Here is a 17,929-nt window from a genome sequence, read left to right as displayed (position 1 = left end):
CTCCGAAAAGTGTAGGAACTGCCCAGGTCTGTCCGCACAAACCCCCACGCAGTGGGAGCTGGTCAGCGGGTCTAGCTTCTGCCTCTTGGGCCGTGAGCAAGTGACTTCGCCTTCTGGTCCCCCGCCCTTCTTTCAAGTGAGAATTGTCATAATCTCTAGCTCGTGGGGCTGTCCTCACGATGACATGAGATCAGGATGTAAAGCATCTAGCATATGCTTGACAGGAGCAGGGGCGCCATCAGTGGGGCCGGTGTTGGTCCAGGGAAAAGTGGGGGCTCACCTCCACTCTAATATCCATTGTTGGACAGTCATAATGCTTAGGAAATTTCTTCTAAAGATGCCAGCGGCCTTTGCGAGAATCACCAGGGTCCCACTGGTACTGGCTCATGATGGCAGTCTTCGCCTTCTTCCCCAGCCATTGAACCCCACATCTGAGGCCTGCCCTAGCCCCAGCGGAGCTCTCTTTCTTTCCAGTTTCTGGTTGTCATCATGGTTCAGCTTCTGGGTGGCTAAATCCTCATGTCATTCGGTGTCCCTCTCTTGGTTTTCCCTGGCTCTCTCCTCCTTCTCACGATGTGGCGCCTCAAGGGGGCCTAGATACCTAGAGCAAGAGCCTGGTTCCCCACAGGACAGCAGGCTTCTCTCCTGGTTGGGTCCCCTGGTTGGCTCTTCTGACTTAAGGGGACCTTGTGAGTTTGTGATACCAGATTCTTTTTCTACCCTCTCCCTCCCTCTTCCTTCTTTCCCTCCTCCTGCCCTCCCTCTCTTTCTAATCTTTCCCTCTCCTCTTCCCTCCCTCTTTCTCTCTTTCTCACAAATCTCCATCTAACCAGATTTTCCAGTCCTCTTCTTATGTAACCAATTTTTCACAATCTCCACACAGAATTCAGCACTCATCCCTGGTGAATTTCATCTTGTTGGTTTCAACCCAACTTTACAATCTGTCAAGGGCTGCCATGAACCCGCTTCAGTAACCCATTGTATTGGAGCTCCCAGACAGCCAGCAGCCATCTGCTGGGTGGAGAGCAGCTTCCCTGCCTCCATTCAAGGGGCTTGGGACAATACCAGGCAGCTCAGGGCCAGGACCGAGCTCTGGAACAACCTCCTAGAGGTCTCCTTCAGCTTTATCGGAGTTATTCAGTTTTAGTTTTTTTAATTTTTTTTATTTATTTATGATAGTCACAGAGAGAGAGAGAGAAAGGGGCAGAGACATAGGCAGAGGGAGAAGCAGGCTCCATGCACCGGGAGCCCGATGTGGGACTCGATCCCAGGTCTCCAGGATCGCGCCCTGGGCCAAAGGCAGGCACCAAACCGCTGCGCCACCCAGGGATCCCAGAGTTATTCAGTTTTAAATCCAGCTCGCATTTCTGTCTTGTCCATAAGGCAAATACCAAATGCTTTGCTGGATCAAGATAAACTGTCTGGGGCTATGAAGCTGCAATGGTGGGGTGGAGAGGGAATCTGGCTGGTGTGTAAGGATCACAGCAGCTTAATCTTTTCCTAAGAAAAGTCACCCAACTAAAAACCTGTTCTGGAACTTGCCATGCATGATGTCAAATTGTTTTCTTTTCCAAATTTACCTTTTATCCCTTTGGGTAAAATCAAGTACCAGCAGCTCTTGTGAGGTAAGTCTGCTCACCAGTGGCCTCCCCCAACACTTAGCATCTAGTCCAAAGTCCTACCCATGGCCAAAAGGCGCTACCTGCTTGCCCCAACTTCTGACCTCATCTGGATCCTGTGCCTGACTCCACACCATGGGCCTCCTTGCTTTTACTTAAACACATCAAGCCTGCTCCAGGGCCTTTGCACTGGCTGCTCTTTCTGTCCAGAACACTTTATTCCTGAGCAGCCACCTGGCTCATTCATCCATCTCTCTGCTCACCTCATTAGAGGCCTTCTCTGACGGCTCTATCTCTCCCACGCAATTCTCTCACAATCTCCTGACTTTTATTTTTACTCCCAGCACTGACCACCACTGACCATATGTTTATTTACTTGTTTACTTTTTAACTCCTGGTTGAATGTAAGTTCCACAAGGGCAGGTACTTTGCCTTCTTCACTGCTCCATCTCAGGACACAGATGGTACCGGGCACATGGGAGGTGCTCAATAAATATTTACTGAACCCATGAAGCAACACATTTCTCAAGACTCCAGGAGGACCCCCCCACCTTCTATCCTGGGATTCCAGTCTTGGGGGGCAGAGGGAGAGTTGTCTTCTGCTCCTAGCTGTCCTGTGAGCTCTCTGCCTGGAGCCCTCCTTCCTAACTGGAGAGCTTTCTCCTTGTTGGGGAAGAAGGGTAAGCTGGGCAGCAATGTCTGCTGTCCTCTCCCTGGTGCAGCCTGAGGGCTTAGTCAACCTCGCTTTGCCCCCTCCTCACTCTGAACACAGCTATAAAGGCTTTTTTTTTTTTTTCTTCAAATGGGAGTGAGGAAGGATGCTTGGGTGGCTCAGTGGTTTAGCACCTGCCTTCAGCCCAGGGTGTGATCCTGGAGTCCCGGGATCGAGTCCTGCATTGGGCTCCCTGCATGGAGCCTGCTTCTCCCTCTGCCTGTGTCTCTGCCTCTCTCTCTCTCTCTCTGAAATAAATAAATAAATAAATAAATAAATAAATAAATAAATAAATAAATAAATAAAAATGGGAGTGGGGAGAGCTGGTTATGTTCCTGAATCCCAGGTCAACTTGAGGCTTATCCCTTCGAAATCATGATAACAAAACAAAACAAAAATATTTAAAGCTGTCCACCAGGGACCAGCCTGCCTTCCATAATGCTTCCAACCTCCAGATACCCCATCCCCCTCTTGTCTCACCTGGAGGCCTGCTACCCTTTCTCCTCTGTTCTACCCTCACTCTCTACTCCCAGACACTCTCCAAAGACAGTCATTTGCAACCGTTGCCTGGCAGAGACACCCACTGCCCACACTTCCAGCAGCCCCAGACCCTCACTCTGAACATCACCTGTCCCTGGTCCCTTTCTCTTCCCTGACCCAAGAGGAGACAGCATGCTGGGGGTCCCAGAGATGCAGGGGTTGGGACTCAGCCTCTTTATTTGGCAGCAAGGAAAGGAGTGGCCAGCTCTGGGGGGTGAGGTAGAGGGGGGTATCAGGAGGCCTCCATGGCACAGCTCCAACCCGTGGGTGAGCAGAGCTGGGGGGCGCACACTGAAGAAAGGGCAGAGCAGGCAGGTCCCCAGCCTTCCTCCTAGGACAGAGCGTGGACTGCTCCATCACTCCTCCTCCTCTTCTTCTAGCGGTGGCCGGTTGCGCTTGAAGAAGCCGCCCTGCAGGTGCACAGAAGCCAGAAACAGGGTATAAAGATGATCAGTTGAAGAAGTATGCTAGAAAGTGGCCAGTTACGAGGTCTTCTCCCTGTACCAGCACAGAATCAGATCCCACTGCGTGCACAAAGGGAGGCCTTCCTCATTCTGAGATAATTCAGGGAACAAGTTACTTTTTAAAAAATTTGGTATTTTTCTTCTGAATTTTTAAAAAAGTTTATTTATTTATTTGAGAGGGAGAGAGCAAGCACAAGCAGGGGAGGCAGGCATAGGGAAAGGAGGGAGCAGACTCCCCGATGAGCGGGGAACCTGATGTGGGGCTTGATCCCAGGACCCCGAGATCATGACCTGAGCTGCAGGCAGATGCTTCAACAACTGAGCCACCCAGGTGCCCCTCCCTTGAATTTTTCTTAAATATTGGCTATTATGTCTCTATGTGACTTAAGTACAAAATGATATGTATTTGATGACTCTAAGCCTAATGCATGATTTTCCCTAAAAGCACCATGATTTCCCAGGGCTTGAGCACCTGACCGAGTTTGAGAATAGCTCCCCTGGTGCAAAGGAGGGATGACCCAGCAGGGGTCTGGATCGTACTTGGGTCTCCCACCTCATTCAGGGAGAAGGACAGAGTCAGGAGTTGAGCTCCGTTCTCATCAACAGCCAGGACTCCCTCCCCCGTGACTCTTTCTCTCAGTAGGGAACAGGTTGAAAGGCCTTAGGATTTTAGATGCCACCTCTCCCAGGGTCTGTGCCCTGGAAGACGTCTTCTGGAGAATGATACTCTAATAGTGGAGATGTGAATGGGCTCTGGGTCACCATCTCTCTCTGCCTCCCTGTGAAGTAGGGCAGGGCCAAGCCTGTGCCCACCTGGGGACCCCACCCTCTCTTCATGCCTCACCTTCCACATGGCCAGGACCAGGAGCATGAGCAACAGCAGGCCTCCGAGTACGCCTACCAGCACCCACCAGATGGGAATGTCCCGCTCCTCCAAGGCACGAAGCAGGTGTGTCTGCACCTGAGGGCAAACCCACGTTTTCTCCATCACCTTGACACCTGCCTCTATCAAAGACTCAAACTTGTGGGCTGAGGACGGCCAACCAAGCCACTTACCTGTGCCACCCCTCAGACCCCCAGAGTGTCCCTCCCCCATCTTTGGGAAGGCAGTGGGTCCTGGAGAACGCCTCTCCTCTGCCACCACCGCTCCATACTCACCAGAGCTTCCCCACTGGGCAGGCTGAGGGAGGGCACAGCGTAGGGAAGGGAGGAGACATTGAACCAAGCTTGCGATTGCAGCACGAACTGATCCAGTGGCCTCTGAATGGGGTGGGAGTGAAAGCCCTTTACAGGGGCCTCTTGGTTGCAGGCATACCCCCCCAGCCTCCCTGCTGTGAGTCCTGCCCCCTGGCCTCATTCTGTCCCCTCAAAAGTCAGCCTTGTCCTCACTTCCCTCTTCATCCTGTGGCCCCATATCTCCAGGGAATAAGCTTGGCCCCCACCCCAGAAAGCCCCACCCACCGGCAGCCCATTCACCTGCTGGAGGCTGGGCAGCTGCAGGAAAGCTAGCACCTTGACCATGGCTCGCTGCCCTCGCGCCATCTCCTGCAGCTCACACTGCACCACTGTATGCGGCCCCGACTCGCAGCTCTAAGGGGATACGTCACTGGTCCCCAGGCCCTCTGACTCCTCACCCCTCATCGCCCCAAGGACCCAGCAACAGAAAGGGGTTAGGGGGCAGGAAGCTCGGGCCTCCCTCTCAGGAAGGGCCTCAGATTCAAGCTTCCGACATTATCTCTAAATGAGTCTGCTCACAGGGTCCCAGAGATGCAGGGAAAGGGCAGGAAGAAGGGTGCCATCCCAGTGTTCAACACTCAGAATTTTTGTAACTCTGCTTTGACATTTCTTCTTTGTCTTTAAGGGACTAGGAACCTTTGAAGATTCAAGTACCCCCACCAGGCCCCAGACACAAGACCAGCCCCACCCTGCATATTCATCTAGAGTACTCTGGGGGACCAAGGTGGCCCACCCACGGCCCACATCACACTGACAGCCCTTTTCCCTGCCTCCCAGCACCTCTGTCCCCTGTCCCAGGGAGGCCTCAGCTGGAGACCACAGAGTCTGCTCACCAGGAGAACTGGATCCTGAAGCCCAGAGGGCTGGCTGGACCCTGGCAGGGAAGCCTGCCTGCGCTCCCGCTTGTGATACCCCGGGGAAGTGGGGGAAGGGCTGGGGGTAGGCTGCCTCCAGTCCAGCTGGGGAGGCAAAGAAGCAGTCAGTCCCAGGCGCCGCTCACCTCCCCACCTACCCTGCTGGAGGGACCCTGGTTGACAGGCTGGGGGCCTCACCCACAACTCTTTCTTCCATTCAGCCTCTCACCTTGAATGGGTTAATAGAGGGCTGGGGGAAACACTGAAGTCCCCCCTCAGGTTGTATGTCCAGGATGTAGAGCAGATCAGAAGGCTGGGACTCCCCAGGAAAGCAGAGGTGGAGGTGGAGGCCACTTACAGTACCAGGGCCATTGTTGTGAAGCTGGCAGGTGGTGGCGGTAGGATGTTAGGTGGCTCAGCACCCATGCTTAGTTCCTGGGTCCCTCCCCACCCCGGCCTGAGCCCCAGAAGGTCCTTCGCACCTCGTAGGTGTGCTCCACTTTGGGGCCCCAGCTCTCCGAGCTGTTCTCCCTGCTGTCTTCTTCTGCCACCACCACCAGGGAGGCTGGAAAGGAGTTCCTGCAGGGGCCCGAATCCCTCAGGGTGAGCTCGATCACCTGACTTGCCTGTAGGGGTTCCCCCAAGGCCCTCTGAACCTTAGGGTTGTGCCTGCCACCTCCCTGATCTACCCCAGGTCTCACCCTCTTAGCTCCACATGGGCCTCTGCCCGCACTGGCACATCCAGCAGCACAGCCTCACTGTTCGGATTCTGGCTGTTTTTGCTAGAGGGGAGGGGATAAGGAGGAGCAGGTCAGGGACCCAGCCCAGTGAACGGCAGAACTCTCTAGGGGTAGGGCCAGAGTTTCAGAGTGCTCAGGAAGTGCTAACTCCACAAACGGCATGCCACACTGAAGTTAGACCTGGGATAGACCTTCTTCTAGGGCTCCAAGACTCAGAAACAAGGCTTTGGGGGAAGAAAGGGAACAGGGAAGTCTGAAGAGTGGGCCTCCCAGAAGACCCTTCTGGAAGGAGGGCATCTGAGGGTATCTGCAGCGGGATCAGCTAGGGGAAGGGTGGTGGCTAGGAATGTTTCCCAGTCTAGTACCTTCTGATTTGCAGCCAGAAGGACACATGTTCCCCAGCCTCTTCCAGGTTCTCCACACTCACCAACATGGTGATTCTTATCTGAGAGATGGGGTGGGGGGCAAAGTCACGGCCCAGATGCCCACTCTGGGCAGCCCTGTCCTGCATGTGACCTCTGGTTCCCATCCTCCATGTCCCCATCATTACCTCAGAAGCCCACTGAGAGAGGGAAAGCCACTCACTCAAGAACACAGGGAGTGTGAGGACCAGAATTTCAGCCCAGAGCTATAGGACTCCAAGCCTGACCCCTAAAACTTGGGTGTGTATGAGTCCCTGGTGGAGTGGACCCAGCACCCATGCCTTGGGGTCTCACCCGGGCGTTCCTCTTCATGGGGTTACCCAGCTCACACAGCACTATCTTGGTCTCATTCTCCTTCTTCTGGTTACAGATGAGTCTCTCAAAGCCCTTCAGGGAGATAGTTTCAAGAAAGAAGATGGTTGGTTTGGTACCTGGGTGGCTCAGTCAATTGGGCATCTGCCTTTGGCTCAGGTCATGATCCAGGGGTCCTGGGATCAAGCCCCACATCAGGCTTCCTGCTCAGGCAGGAGTCTGTTTCTCCCTCTCCCTCTGCCTCTCTCCACTTGTGATCTCTCTCTTTCTCAAATAAATAAATAAAAAAATAAAATCTTAAAAAGAAAAAAGATAGTTGGAGTATCCCATATATGTGTAAGATCCCTTGGAAAGCCTGGAAGAGACTTGTGGGCCAGGGTCGAGAGGGACGCTTCTTAGGATGGGAGATTGAGGGACGTCACATTCTCCTTTATGTATCTCTAGAGCACCTTATTATTTTCAATGACATTTTTGAAAATAAAAAACACAAAACATTACATAGAGCATGATCCCATTGTGATAAACTACTACTACTGTGATCAACAAAATAAAAAAGTAAATAATGCCCATGTAAGTGTCTGTCGATACTGAGAGAAAAGACCCAAAGGAAGTCCACCTTCCTTTCAAATGCTGAGTTCCCATTAACACAGTCCTTCTAACACAAGTTCCTGCTGACATTAATTCCTGAGCCATTTTTGGTCTGGGCTTTATAATAGTCCTCGGATTTTATGCTATTAGTAAATATTCCTTTTCCAAATAAAAAAAAAATCACAGTTTTTACTACAATGTGGAAGAGAAGTGGGGGCTCTCAGGTGGAAAATGAGAGCCAATGCTCTTGCACCTCCCAGGTCCACGGTAATGCCCCCAAAGTGAAGTGTCACCTCAATGTTGCTGACGGCCCGCATGTAGTGGGCACCTGGGGGCAGGTGCACAGCTAGCTCTGCTTCGTAGGCCCCCTCGCCCTCATTGGCCGCATCCATCTGCAGCTCCAGTACATTATCGGCTCCAATGAGGAGTGGGGAGCCCATCCTATGGGGAGAAAGGAGTGAAGCAGAGAAGGCTGGATCCAGGCCCAGGGTCTGGGAAGGGGGCGAGGACAGAGTATCAGGCCCCAGGGGGCAAAGGGGTGTCATGGGGCAAATGGCCTCACACGATGGCGGTGAGCTGGAGCTGGGGCACACACAGGTCATCTTCCCCACAGTCTAGGATGATGCGAGTCTAGAAGAGGCAAATCAAGGTGTGTGGTGAGTTGGGGACATGTGAATTTTGGGGGTCACATCAGGACTTACGGAACTTCTAACGAAGTTCTGAGACTGAAAAGGAGTTTGGGGCTGACATCATGGCTTTGGGATTTGCATCAGGGTTTGGGATCATGTTATGATGGTGACATCAGGGTTTATAGGCTTGTCAGAGTTTAGAAGTGACATCCACAACACATGGGACTTGTATCAGGATTGAGAGAATTTTGAGATTTGGGGGTTTTCATTAGGGTTTAGAGTGACATCAGAGATGAGAGGTGATATCAAGGTTTTGGGATTCGCCTTACTGACTTGGACACTAACCCTAACCCTGACTTTCTGGCAGGGGTCCCGCACCTCTTTTGCCTGTTCCTGCCCACCCCCACCTGCTCCTGGACATGGGTGTCTCCATGCAGCACGATGGCAGGGGCTACTCCATCCTTCCTGGGCTGTAGCGACACATTCAAGCTAAGTACAATGGGGCTCAGCTTGTCCCGGAAGTCGGCCTCATCCTAGGGAGGGGACAAAAGTCGGACCACACGCCTGCCATACATATCCCACTGGCCACCCCCCGACCCACAGCACCCAGCTCATGCCCAAGGGCTGGATAAACAGGCCTGCACACCCAACCCTTCCCATCCCCAGCCTGGGTGTACTCGGAGGAAGGCGGTGGTGGTGTGGCAGATGGGGCTGTGCCTCCCGCCCAGGTCCAGATGCAGGGTGCTGCTCGCCAGCTGAGAATTTAGCAGTAACACCCTCCGGCCCTGGCGGGGCTTTTGCCGGTCCAGCTGCAGCTCGGCATTTAGGGCTGGCAGGGAAAACAGGAAGGGTCAGGGTCTCTGTGGCCAGTTTCCAGATGAGCCCAGACCCAACTCCCTTCTGTCTCCACAACGACACTCACGCAGCTGCTGAGGAATGTTGTGCCCAGTGGCTCCCACACACATCTGTATGTTAAAGCTGCAAATAGATGAGTTGAGCTCAGGGGTAGGGCCCTTCAAGATCCCAAATCTTGCCAGGCTTGTGCCCCGTCTCCTCACCAGCTCACTGGTGTCTTGGTCTGAGGCAGGATACAGTTCTTCACAGCAGGATTCAGTGAATCTTGTACCAGCAGCTGGACATTGGCCACCACCACTGGCTGAGCTCTGGTGGGACAGGGCGAGGCTTGATGTTGTGGGTCCTCCTGGCTCAGGATCCTCTGATGGTGGGGACACTCCCTCACCATGCCCCTGGAGCCAGCGCTCACCTGTACACAGCCACCTTGCTGGCCCCATAAGCTCCTACCAGTAGGTCTAAAGATATTGGAGAGGTCAGAATCAGCAGTTAGAGGAGGCAGTAGGTCCTCATCTCATCTTTCCCGGGGTTTCCCACACTATTTGCCCCACTGGAGTTTTTTTTTTTAAAGATTTTATTTATTTATTCATGAGAGAGAGAGAGAGAGAGAGAGAGAGAGAGAGAGGCAGAAACACAGGTGGAGGAAGAAGCAGGCTCCATGCAGGGAGTCTGACATGGGACTCTATCCCAAGTCTCCAAGATCACACCTTAGGCTTCAGCGGCACTAAACTGCTGAGCCACCTGGGCATCCCGCCCCACTGGAGTTTTGACCTGGCCTCCCCTGGCCTCCCCTGACCTCCCAGAAGGATCAGAACACTCAGCGGGGCATAGACCCCTGACTGTGTCTTTCATTATCTCCATCTAATGCCCGAGAGCCCGTCTTGGCTAGCTGGAGGCATTCTAGGGCCACCTGGGTATCCGTTGTCATCGATGTCTGTGGCACCTCGCAGGGAGAAGCCGAAGCCAGAGCCTGCTGGGAAGGGGCTGTCCAGGATCTGGGAGGGGCGTGAGCTGAGCCCCTCACTCTGACCTAGGTACACCAGCACTTGGCCCAGACTACTGGGACCTCCGTAGGGGGCAGCCACTGCAACATCTGGAAGGAGCAACAGAAAGGGCTGTTTGCTATAATTTTCTCCAATTTTTGTTTGGTATCCAGGTGGCCCAGAGCTCCCACTCTGGCAGATCCCAGGGGACCAGCAGAGGGACGGGGTCAAGAAGGCAGCTGCCCTGCCCTCCAGGAGTTTACAACTGAGTACAAAAGAGACCCATCAAGTAGAGTTATTATAAAGACAGTAGCAGCCCTTGGTATCTACTGAGGAAAGCATATTGACATAATTTTGTTTAATCCTGAAAATTAGGCATTATTATTCCCATTTTAGATGAAAAAACTGAGTCCCAGAAGGTTAAATAACCACGACCGATTAAGTAGTGGCCCCCTATTCCCCTAGGGAACTTCACCCCATTTCTTTTTTCCTTTCTTTTTTTTAGACTGTATTTATTTGAGAGAGAGAGAGAATGGATGTGCGTTCATGAGTGGGGAGGAGCAGAGGGAGAGGGAGAGAGAGTCCCAAGCAAGCTCCACACCCAGCAGAGAGCCCAACTGGGGGCTTGATCCAGAGATCATGACCTGAGCCAAAATCAAGAGTCTGATGCTTAACTGAGCCATCTAGGTGTCTCTCTTCATCCTATTTAATTCTGTGGAGTTGTCATCACTAATAACTTTTAAGATCACTCTTGAAAATGCATTTGTTAATCATCATAAACTTATTAATTTGTAAGAGTTTTTTACATGTGACAGGAATTAAGATCTTTTATATATAGGTTATAACTGTCTTTCCTTTGTCTTCTGATTTTGTTTTCTATGTACCTTTTTTCCTTTTAAAAATCTATTGAGGGGCACTTGGGTGGCTCCATCAGTTAAGCATTGGCCTTTGGCTCAGGTCATGATCCCAGGGCCCTGGGATTGAGCCCTGTATTGGGCTCTCTGCTCATGGGGAGCCTGCTTCTCCCTCTCCCTCTGTTTGCTGCTCTGCCTACTTGTGCTCTCTCTGTCAAATAAATAAATAAAATTTTATTTATTTTATCTGTATCTGACTGAGTTACACAGAATTCATCCAAATAAGTCTACCCTGACCAGTCTTGTCCCCAGACTCTGGGCCTCCCCTCTCTTGGTCTTTGGCATCTTGATCTCTTCACTTATTTCTGACCATTCGATCACCCTGGTCATATCCTCTGCCATCTTACCCCATTGCCAGTCCTCAGCAAGCCTGGCCAGACCTCAGCAGATTGTGCCTCAGGGACTCCTGACCATCCATCTGTGCTAGGGAACCAGGTACTTCCCAGCCATCCTGGGGGAGTTCTGCTCGGCCCCTCTCCCACTCTGCTCAGCACTTATTTCCAACTTTCTTCATTCTGTCAAGCTCCCAGCCCCCTACTTCCTTCACAAAGAGAAGTAGCCCAACTGTTGTGCTATAAATTGGAACTCATTTTCCCCAACTCCTTTACCCTAAATATCCCAGCCCCACCTACCCCTCAGAGCATCACAGGTACCTTCCTTGGGCTCCCTTTCCTCAACCCCCCCCCCCCCGGCCCCAGGATCATTTTCTCCACATTTGACCTACTCCATATGCTTTGAAATTAGAATAACCTTCCCTTGGCCCTCATCTCCTTTCAAGAATCATCTTTTCTTTCTTCTTTCACAAACTGGTTGAAAGACATGTCTACACTCACTGCCTCCAATTCTTCACTTCCATTCATACCTTGCCCCATGGCATCCTGACTTCTGTCCTTACCCAGCCCTGAATCAGTGTCACTGTCACCAATAATCTCCTTCTTGCTAAAGCCCATGGATACTTCTCCAGCCTCATCTAATTATGCCTTTCAGCAATATCTGGCGCCACTGACCCCTTTCCTCCTGCTCAGAGCACTCTTTTCCTTTTAGTTCTGGGCCATCAGATCTCCTGGTTTCCCTCCTACTTTTCTGGACACTCCTGTCTCCCTTCCAGACTCACTTCCTTTGAGGGTCCGCTAAATGCTCTTGCTCCCCAGGGTTTTATCCTTTGCCTCTTCTCATTTCACAGGTGCAGGGATCTCATCCACCCTTCCCAAGTGCCTATCTGGTGCAAATGGGGAAGGCACACACCTTCTCTGGCCGTGGGTTTGATGCTCTCCAGCCCCTCAAGGTCAAACAGGCCCAGAGTTGAACTGCTGATCCCCACCGCCTGCCATCCCCACCCCCACCCAGGCCCCGGCCCCACCAGACCTTGAGTCTGAGCTCCAGGCCGTGAAGGCATCAACACTATCCCCTCCAACTCCTCTCTCTAACTCCACATCCACCCACTCACCCATCAAGTCCTAATAGTCCAGCTACTAAATATCTGTGACATCACCTCCATCTCTAACTCCACTGCCCACATTCACATCCAGGTGGTCACCATCTCTTGCCTGGACCAATGCAAACAAACTGGTCCCATTCAACTCTTCCAGAGAAAAGCCCTTCCCCGCTCTGGCTGCCCTCTGGTCAAATCGGTGGTCTTGGTTCTGGCTGTTAACCAGTCTGAAGCAAGCGGTGCTCCTCTCTGCCCCTTACCGTTGTAGCCGTCCCGGTCGAGGTCGCCCAGAGATGCGATGGCCGAGCCGAATCGCCCATAGAGCTGTGTGCCAGTCAGCAGGAGGCTGGGGGCGCCCAGCGCCTGGTGACCTCGAGGCTGCAGGAACAAGTACACGCGCCCCACCTCGGCCAGCTTGCGGTCCGCGCGGCTCTCCATGAACAGTGGCGCGCCCACCAGCAAGTCGTGCCTCCTGCAGGCCGGATGGGGGGTACCATGGGGTGGGTTAGGGAGATTAGCCCAAACTCGCCGGCTCCGTTCTCGCCCTCCCGCTCCCCTCGGTGGTTACGTGGGAGTGGGGGAGGAAAGGAGGCGACCCAGAGCAGGCAACTCCTCTGGTGATGGGGGACCCAAACGGGTAGGGATGGGGTGGCCTCACCCGTCTCCGTTGACATCAGTGACAGCTATCGAGTGTCCAAAATACGAAGCCATCTGCAGGAAGACGAAGCTTACTGAATCCCCGTCCCCCGCCCAGACAGGCACCCTCTCTTGCACATTGCCCCCCCCCAACCCCGTGGAACATTCTAGGGCTCCAGTTCCCCAGCGTCGGCCACCCCCACCGGAACCGGCCTCCACCTGCTCTCCGTGCAGCCTGTGCAGCGTCTGGTAGTGCTCGTTCAAAATTTCCACCTGCACGGACAAGCACAGGAGCGCGTCATTCCTGCTCTCCAGGACAGCCTTCCGTTCCGAGTGAGAAAGGGGCTCGTGAAGCTGAGGAGGGGGGTCGAAGGCTTGGGATGCCGAGTGGCGGGACAGGGGGCACTCACCGCTCCTAGGGTACGGCTCCAGGTCGGGGCACCAAGGACATACTCTGGGGAGAGCCGGACCCCAGGGAATGAGGTCCTTCGACCCTACCACCGACCCTCCCGCCCGCGATTCTGTAACCCAGGGGAGACTTTGGTGCGGGGCTTGGAGGTGCTCCTCCCCGGGCGGGGCTCCCCATCCTTTGTCCCGGAAATGGGTTTCTTGCCTGTAGTGTTGAGATTCCCATCGAACTCGCCCACAGCCACCGAGTACCCTGAAGAGACAGCACGAATTAATCTTTCTGGGAGGGCGAAGCAGCGAGAAGGCCATGGGCAAGGAAGAAGGGGGGACCCAGAGACCACCCAGTCCAAACCCTGCATTGTGTAGATGGGAAAACAGGCCATCGAGAGGCCAAGGTCAGCCCGGGGCTGCGCAGCTAATCCGGGGTGGGAAAGGCAAGGTGGGGCAAATGGGAGTTGGCGGTGGCGGGGAAGCCGAGGGACCAGAGGGTGGAGGCGCCTCAGGACCTGACCCGCGGGGTGGGCGGCGATTCTCAGAGGGCTGGGAGGCCTAGGAGGAGGTGCCAGGGTTACCCCGGTAGCCGTCGTAGTACTCTGGCTTGCTGTAGTCGTAGGTGAAGCTCTGGGAGGGCACGTGCCACAACAGGGTGCCCGGGCGGTAACTCGAGATGATATTGTCAATAGACGCCCGCACCAGGAGACCTACGGCGCGAGGGACAGCGGGTGTGGGGGCCCAGACGCCTGCGGTCTCCGCAGGCCGAGAGAAGGGTGTGAAGTGTACAGATGGGCACGTACCTAAGAAAAAATAGCCGCCGGGGGCCCCAAGCACCAGCTCTCCAGCCTGAAAGGGAAGCCCTGGAAGTGAGGGGGGGCCGTGTTCGGAAGCCCCCCCCCCCACGCCGCTAGTGCTCCCCACTCGCCTGAGTGACCGCAGAGCTGAAGCCAGCTTCGCAATAGCGCTTGTCTCGGTCTAGAGGAGGGAGGGGAGGGGTCAGCGAAGGGGCGGGGCGAGGAGACCTTGGAGCCGGAGGCGGGGCCGGGCCGGGGCGGGGCAGGGCCGGGCCGGGGCGGGGCCACGGGGTAACCGACGGGCGCGGCCCCCAGGCAGAGCGAGGCGGGGTGGGACTAGGAGCTGGGCCAAGGGGAAATGCGGGACAGAAAGCCGGGGACTGGGCGGCTCCTGGGCGGCTCCTGGGGAGGTGCTGAGGGCGGAGCTAAGTGGCCCTGAGAGGGCGGAGATAAAACAGGGAGCCGAACTCACTAAACGGATTGTTCACATAAACCGAGCTCATGGTGTTAGCCCGACACGGCGAGTACTCCGCGCGGTGGCCGTTCCGGAGCTGAGCCACAAAGCAGCCACCTACGGGCGTCTTCTCGGCCTCCTCCGTCTTTTCTAGGGCGTTCCAGTGCTGCCAGGGGGCGCAGGCCTGGAGCAGGGCCAAAGGAGAGTGGGGAATCGGCGGGACCCGGGATCCCCGCCCACGTGTCCCTGCCCCCGACTGCTCTTTGCTCCCCGTTCCGTGGCGCCCACCACAATGTTGTCGTTCCAGCTGACGACCGACGCCCCCAGTCCTTGCCGGGACTTGAAGGTTTGGAGGGTGTGGGAGCCTATGTGTCGGGTCTCGTCATCTGGAGGGCATAAGAAGGGTGGGCGCTGAAGCCAGGCTGCCCAAGCTCCGGGTGGCCCCTCCTTTACCCTCCTTGCGCAGGACTCACTGAGGTCAAAAGGCAGCGACGTGCACTGGCCACCCTCGGCCCTCCAGGGGCACAGGAATACGCCGCCCGTCTCCTCCTGGCTGCGGCCCAGGGTCCGCGGGGCGCCTACCACGAAGGCCACTCTGCGTAGGAAAGCTGGGTGAGTGCGGCGCAGATGCCGAGGTAGCACCTGCCCTGGTGCCTGTGTTGAGAGCACTACCCGGAAGGGCTGTGTGCCTGGGAAGGCACTGGATCGTCTTCCCTCAAGGAGACATCACAGACCGTGGAGGCCAATCTTTTCATTTTATTGTCAATGAAACCGTCTCCCAGTGGGGAAACCACGTGCCTAAAGTAATCTAGCCAGTTAACGGTAAAGCTGGTACTATATAACTTTTTGGTTTGATTTGAATATGAAGAGTTTGCATCCTTGCAAGACCTCCTAAGCTCTGCACACCCTCCAATTCCATATCCTTCACTTCGGCACCCCACACCAAAAGTCAGAGGTTTACATGCTTCCTAGAACTTAATACTGTTACCAGATGCTTTCCTAAGAGCTAGTTTTAATGGTGAAGGATTAGGGAAACTACTGGCCACCTCTAAAGTGGGATACTGATAACACCAAAGACTTTAGTAGATCTAGGTTCAAATCATAGCTCTACCATACATAAATTGGGAACAATACCAACCAATGTCAGAAGTAAATGAAATCAAGGTATGAGGGACATTTTTGCATGGTGCCAGCCAAGTAATGCTTAACAAGTACTAAAAAAAAAATGCTATAATTTTCTTTTAGCTTGCAGGATGTTTAAGTAATGCCTATGAGGCCAGTATTTAGAAAGAAAGGGAAAGAAGCAGGAGTGGGCAGAGAAAGGGGTCAAATGCAGATCCAGACCCATTGACAGCCATGAGGCAACATCCTGGGAGCTCTGGAGCTAGAAGAACTCTTCAGAACAGTCCCAAGTTGAGGTGAGAACATCAGACCCTTACACCTCCCTCCACACTCCTCATTGATCAGTCATTGATTGTAGGTCGCATTGGAAAAGGGACTTGACTTTGGGGGAGGTGACTCTCTTCAGCAAAGAAAATTCCCTAAGAGTCAGATAGTTGAAGGCTGTCTGCCATTCCCACTCCCCAGAGGTGGGCATCACAGCATCTACCACAATAAGTAGTGCAGGATAGTTACAATAAAGAGAAGGAACCAGGATTCTAATCTTGGAAGTCTGATTTCGCAGCTGACTAATCCCAACCATTAATGCTCTATTGTTTCTTTTCAAATATCTGTAATTTTGATGGGGAAGAGGGACACAGAATAGAACAGCAAGGTGGGGGCAGGTAGATAGTTTTGCAAGTAAATTTAAGACACATGCTCCTCTCTGTATTTTGAGAAAACAAAGATGGAATAGGTCATACAACTGACCCTTGAAGGAAAAAAGAAGGCATCAACTTTTATCTTCCCTTTGTTTTTCCTGTAGTTTTGGTGCTCACCTTTCCATGTGTGCCCCTCCCTGACACCTTTACTTGAGCTAGTTCCTGCCAGTATTCCTAAAAAGAACTGTCTGAATAGAGCCTAGAAGTCACTTTGCTCAACCTCTATCACAAATGGGTTCACAGAAGTAGTGATAGTAACTCTCTCCCCAACACCCAAACTTCACCCCAGCCTTACCTCCCATGGTTGTCCTTGTAGAAGTCCAGTGAAAACCCAAAGTGGCTGCCATTGGGGCCTGTGTAGAAGGTGAGTTGCACTGGGTCCAAGTTCAAGGCCCAGGCTAGAGGGATGGCACCAGGTCCCAAGAACAGCTGCACCCACTCCAGAAGCCAGAGGGCATGAAGTGGACATACAGCTCTGGCCATCTTCCTTCTCCCACAATCTCCTGGGCAGGAATGGGCTAGCTCCCTCCTCTTCCTTTCAGTCTCCACCACAGGAAGGCTTTTCTTATCAGACTGGAACTCACTTGCTGAGCAGTAGGCAGAGGAAAGGGCTACAGGCCTTGGAACCATATGGTATCTTGGATTGCCAGGAAGAGGGTGAGGGCACCCTGCGGGGTGGATGCTAATAGCTGAAAGCCATGACTCCTCCCTTTTCCTGAGAGTAGTTTATCTCCAAGTCTTGTTGATTCTGCCTTTCAACTATGTCTCTTGAATCTTCACATTTCCACTAACACCAGGCTAGTCTAAGCCACCATTCCTTTCTGCTTGGGATAGCATAACCATGAACTATAATGGTGTGTACACGTCCACTCTAGTTGTTTTATAGCTCTTGCTCTCCATCTCACAGTGGTCTGCATTGCTGTGGCCCACTATGACTTGGTCAGAGGTGGAGGAAGGGGTGCTGTCCCCTGATAAGACCTGAAGCTGCTATATCCTTTTGGATAACGCACTTACCCACTTCCTCCTTCCAGGGCCTTGGTCAGCCATATTGGTGTAGCAGGTTTCTCCACTCTCCCTCCATCTCAGGCCAAGTCTTAGTGTGGTCACAGCAGTGCCGCTGGTGCTGGTGAAGGGGTGGCGAAGGGGAAAGGAGATGAGGATAGAGTTGAGTCCAGGGTCTTCAGGCTCACAGGTTCTGGGACTATACACCAGCTTCTTTGGTTGAAGGCAGACCCTCAGTCTTTCATAGGTGACAGAGCTCTTGTCCAATTAAGACTTAATTCTAGTGGGGTCACTGCCTAGGGGAAGCCTCCTTCAAGTCCTTAGGCTGGTATTCTGGGGTTGACACACATGGGCACAGCACCGATCATGTTGTTTTGTAATGGTCCATTCATGGACATGATTGTGTCCATGACTCCCTTGGGAGCAAGGTTCCTTTCTGTGGCCCCAGGACCTAGCCAAGAGCCCAACACTTAGTAGGTATTGCTGATAGACTGAATGGGAGCACGGAAACATGAAGTCACACA

The 17,929-nt window shown here is 53.5% G+C and overlaps 1 protein-coding gene across 2 annotated transcripts; it reads right to left on the bottom strand.

The window, feature by feature from the left end:
• Nucleotides 1–2,867: 2,867 nt before the first annotated feature.
• On the bottom strand, nt 2,868–17,586 carry ITGA2B (integrin subunit alpha 2b). 2 transcript variants are annotated; one of them, XM_055337315.1, is made up of 30 exons: nt 16,699–17,586; nt 15,057–15,178; nt 14,872–14,969; nt 14,602–14,767; nt 14,261–14,310; nt 14,136–14,181; nt 13,914–14,042; nt 13,547–13,594; nt 13,344–13,387; nt 13,153–13,206; nt 12,956–13,008; nt 12,558–12,769; nt 9,879–10,061; nt 9,381–9,426; nt 9,175–9,279; nt 9,039–9,094; nt 8,794–8,945; nt 8,524–8,649; nt 8,050–8,117; nt 7,781–7,928; nt 6,882–6,974; nt 6,531–6,610; nt 6,127–6,207; nt 5,908–6,004; nt 5,655–5,807; nt 5,405–5,530; nt 4,812–4,925; nt 4,494–4,595; nt 4,180–4,296; nt 2,868–3,281 (listed from the first exon to the last, which is right to left on the bottom strand). In XM_055337315.1, exons 1-30 carry the CDS (start codon nt 17,031–17,033, stop codon nt 3,228–3,230), a joined length of 3,258 nt encoding a protein of 1,085 aa, XP_055193290.1. In that variant the 5' UTR covers nt 17,034–17,586; the 3' UTR covers nt 2,868–3,227. The 2 variants fall into 2 exon arrangements, with proteins under 2 accessions (XP_055193290.1, XP_055193294.1); XM_055337319.1 differs by lacking the exon at nt 13,914–14,042.
• Between the last annotated feature and the right edge of the window lie 343 nt (nt 17,587–17,929).

Source organism: Nyctereutes procyonoides, unplaced genomic scaffold, assembly GCF_905146905.1.
Source record: "Nyctereutes procyonoides isolate TBG_1078 unplaced genomic scaffold, NYPRO_anot_genome, whole genome shotgun sequence".
Classification (NCBI taxonomy): domain Eukaryota; kingdom Metazoa; phylum Chordata; class Mammalia; order Carnivora; family Canidae; genus Nyctereutes; species Nyctereutes procyonoides.
This window is presented reverse-complemented; position numbering and strand designations above follow the sequence as displayed.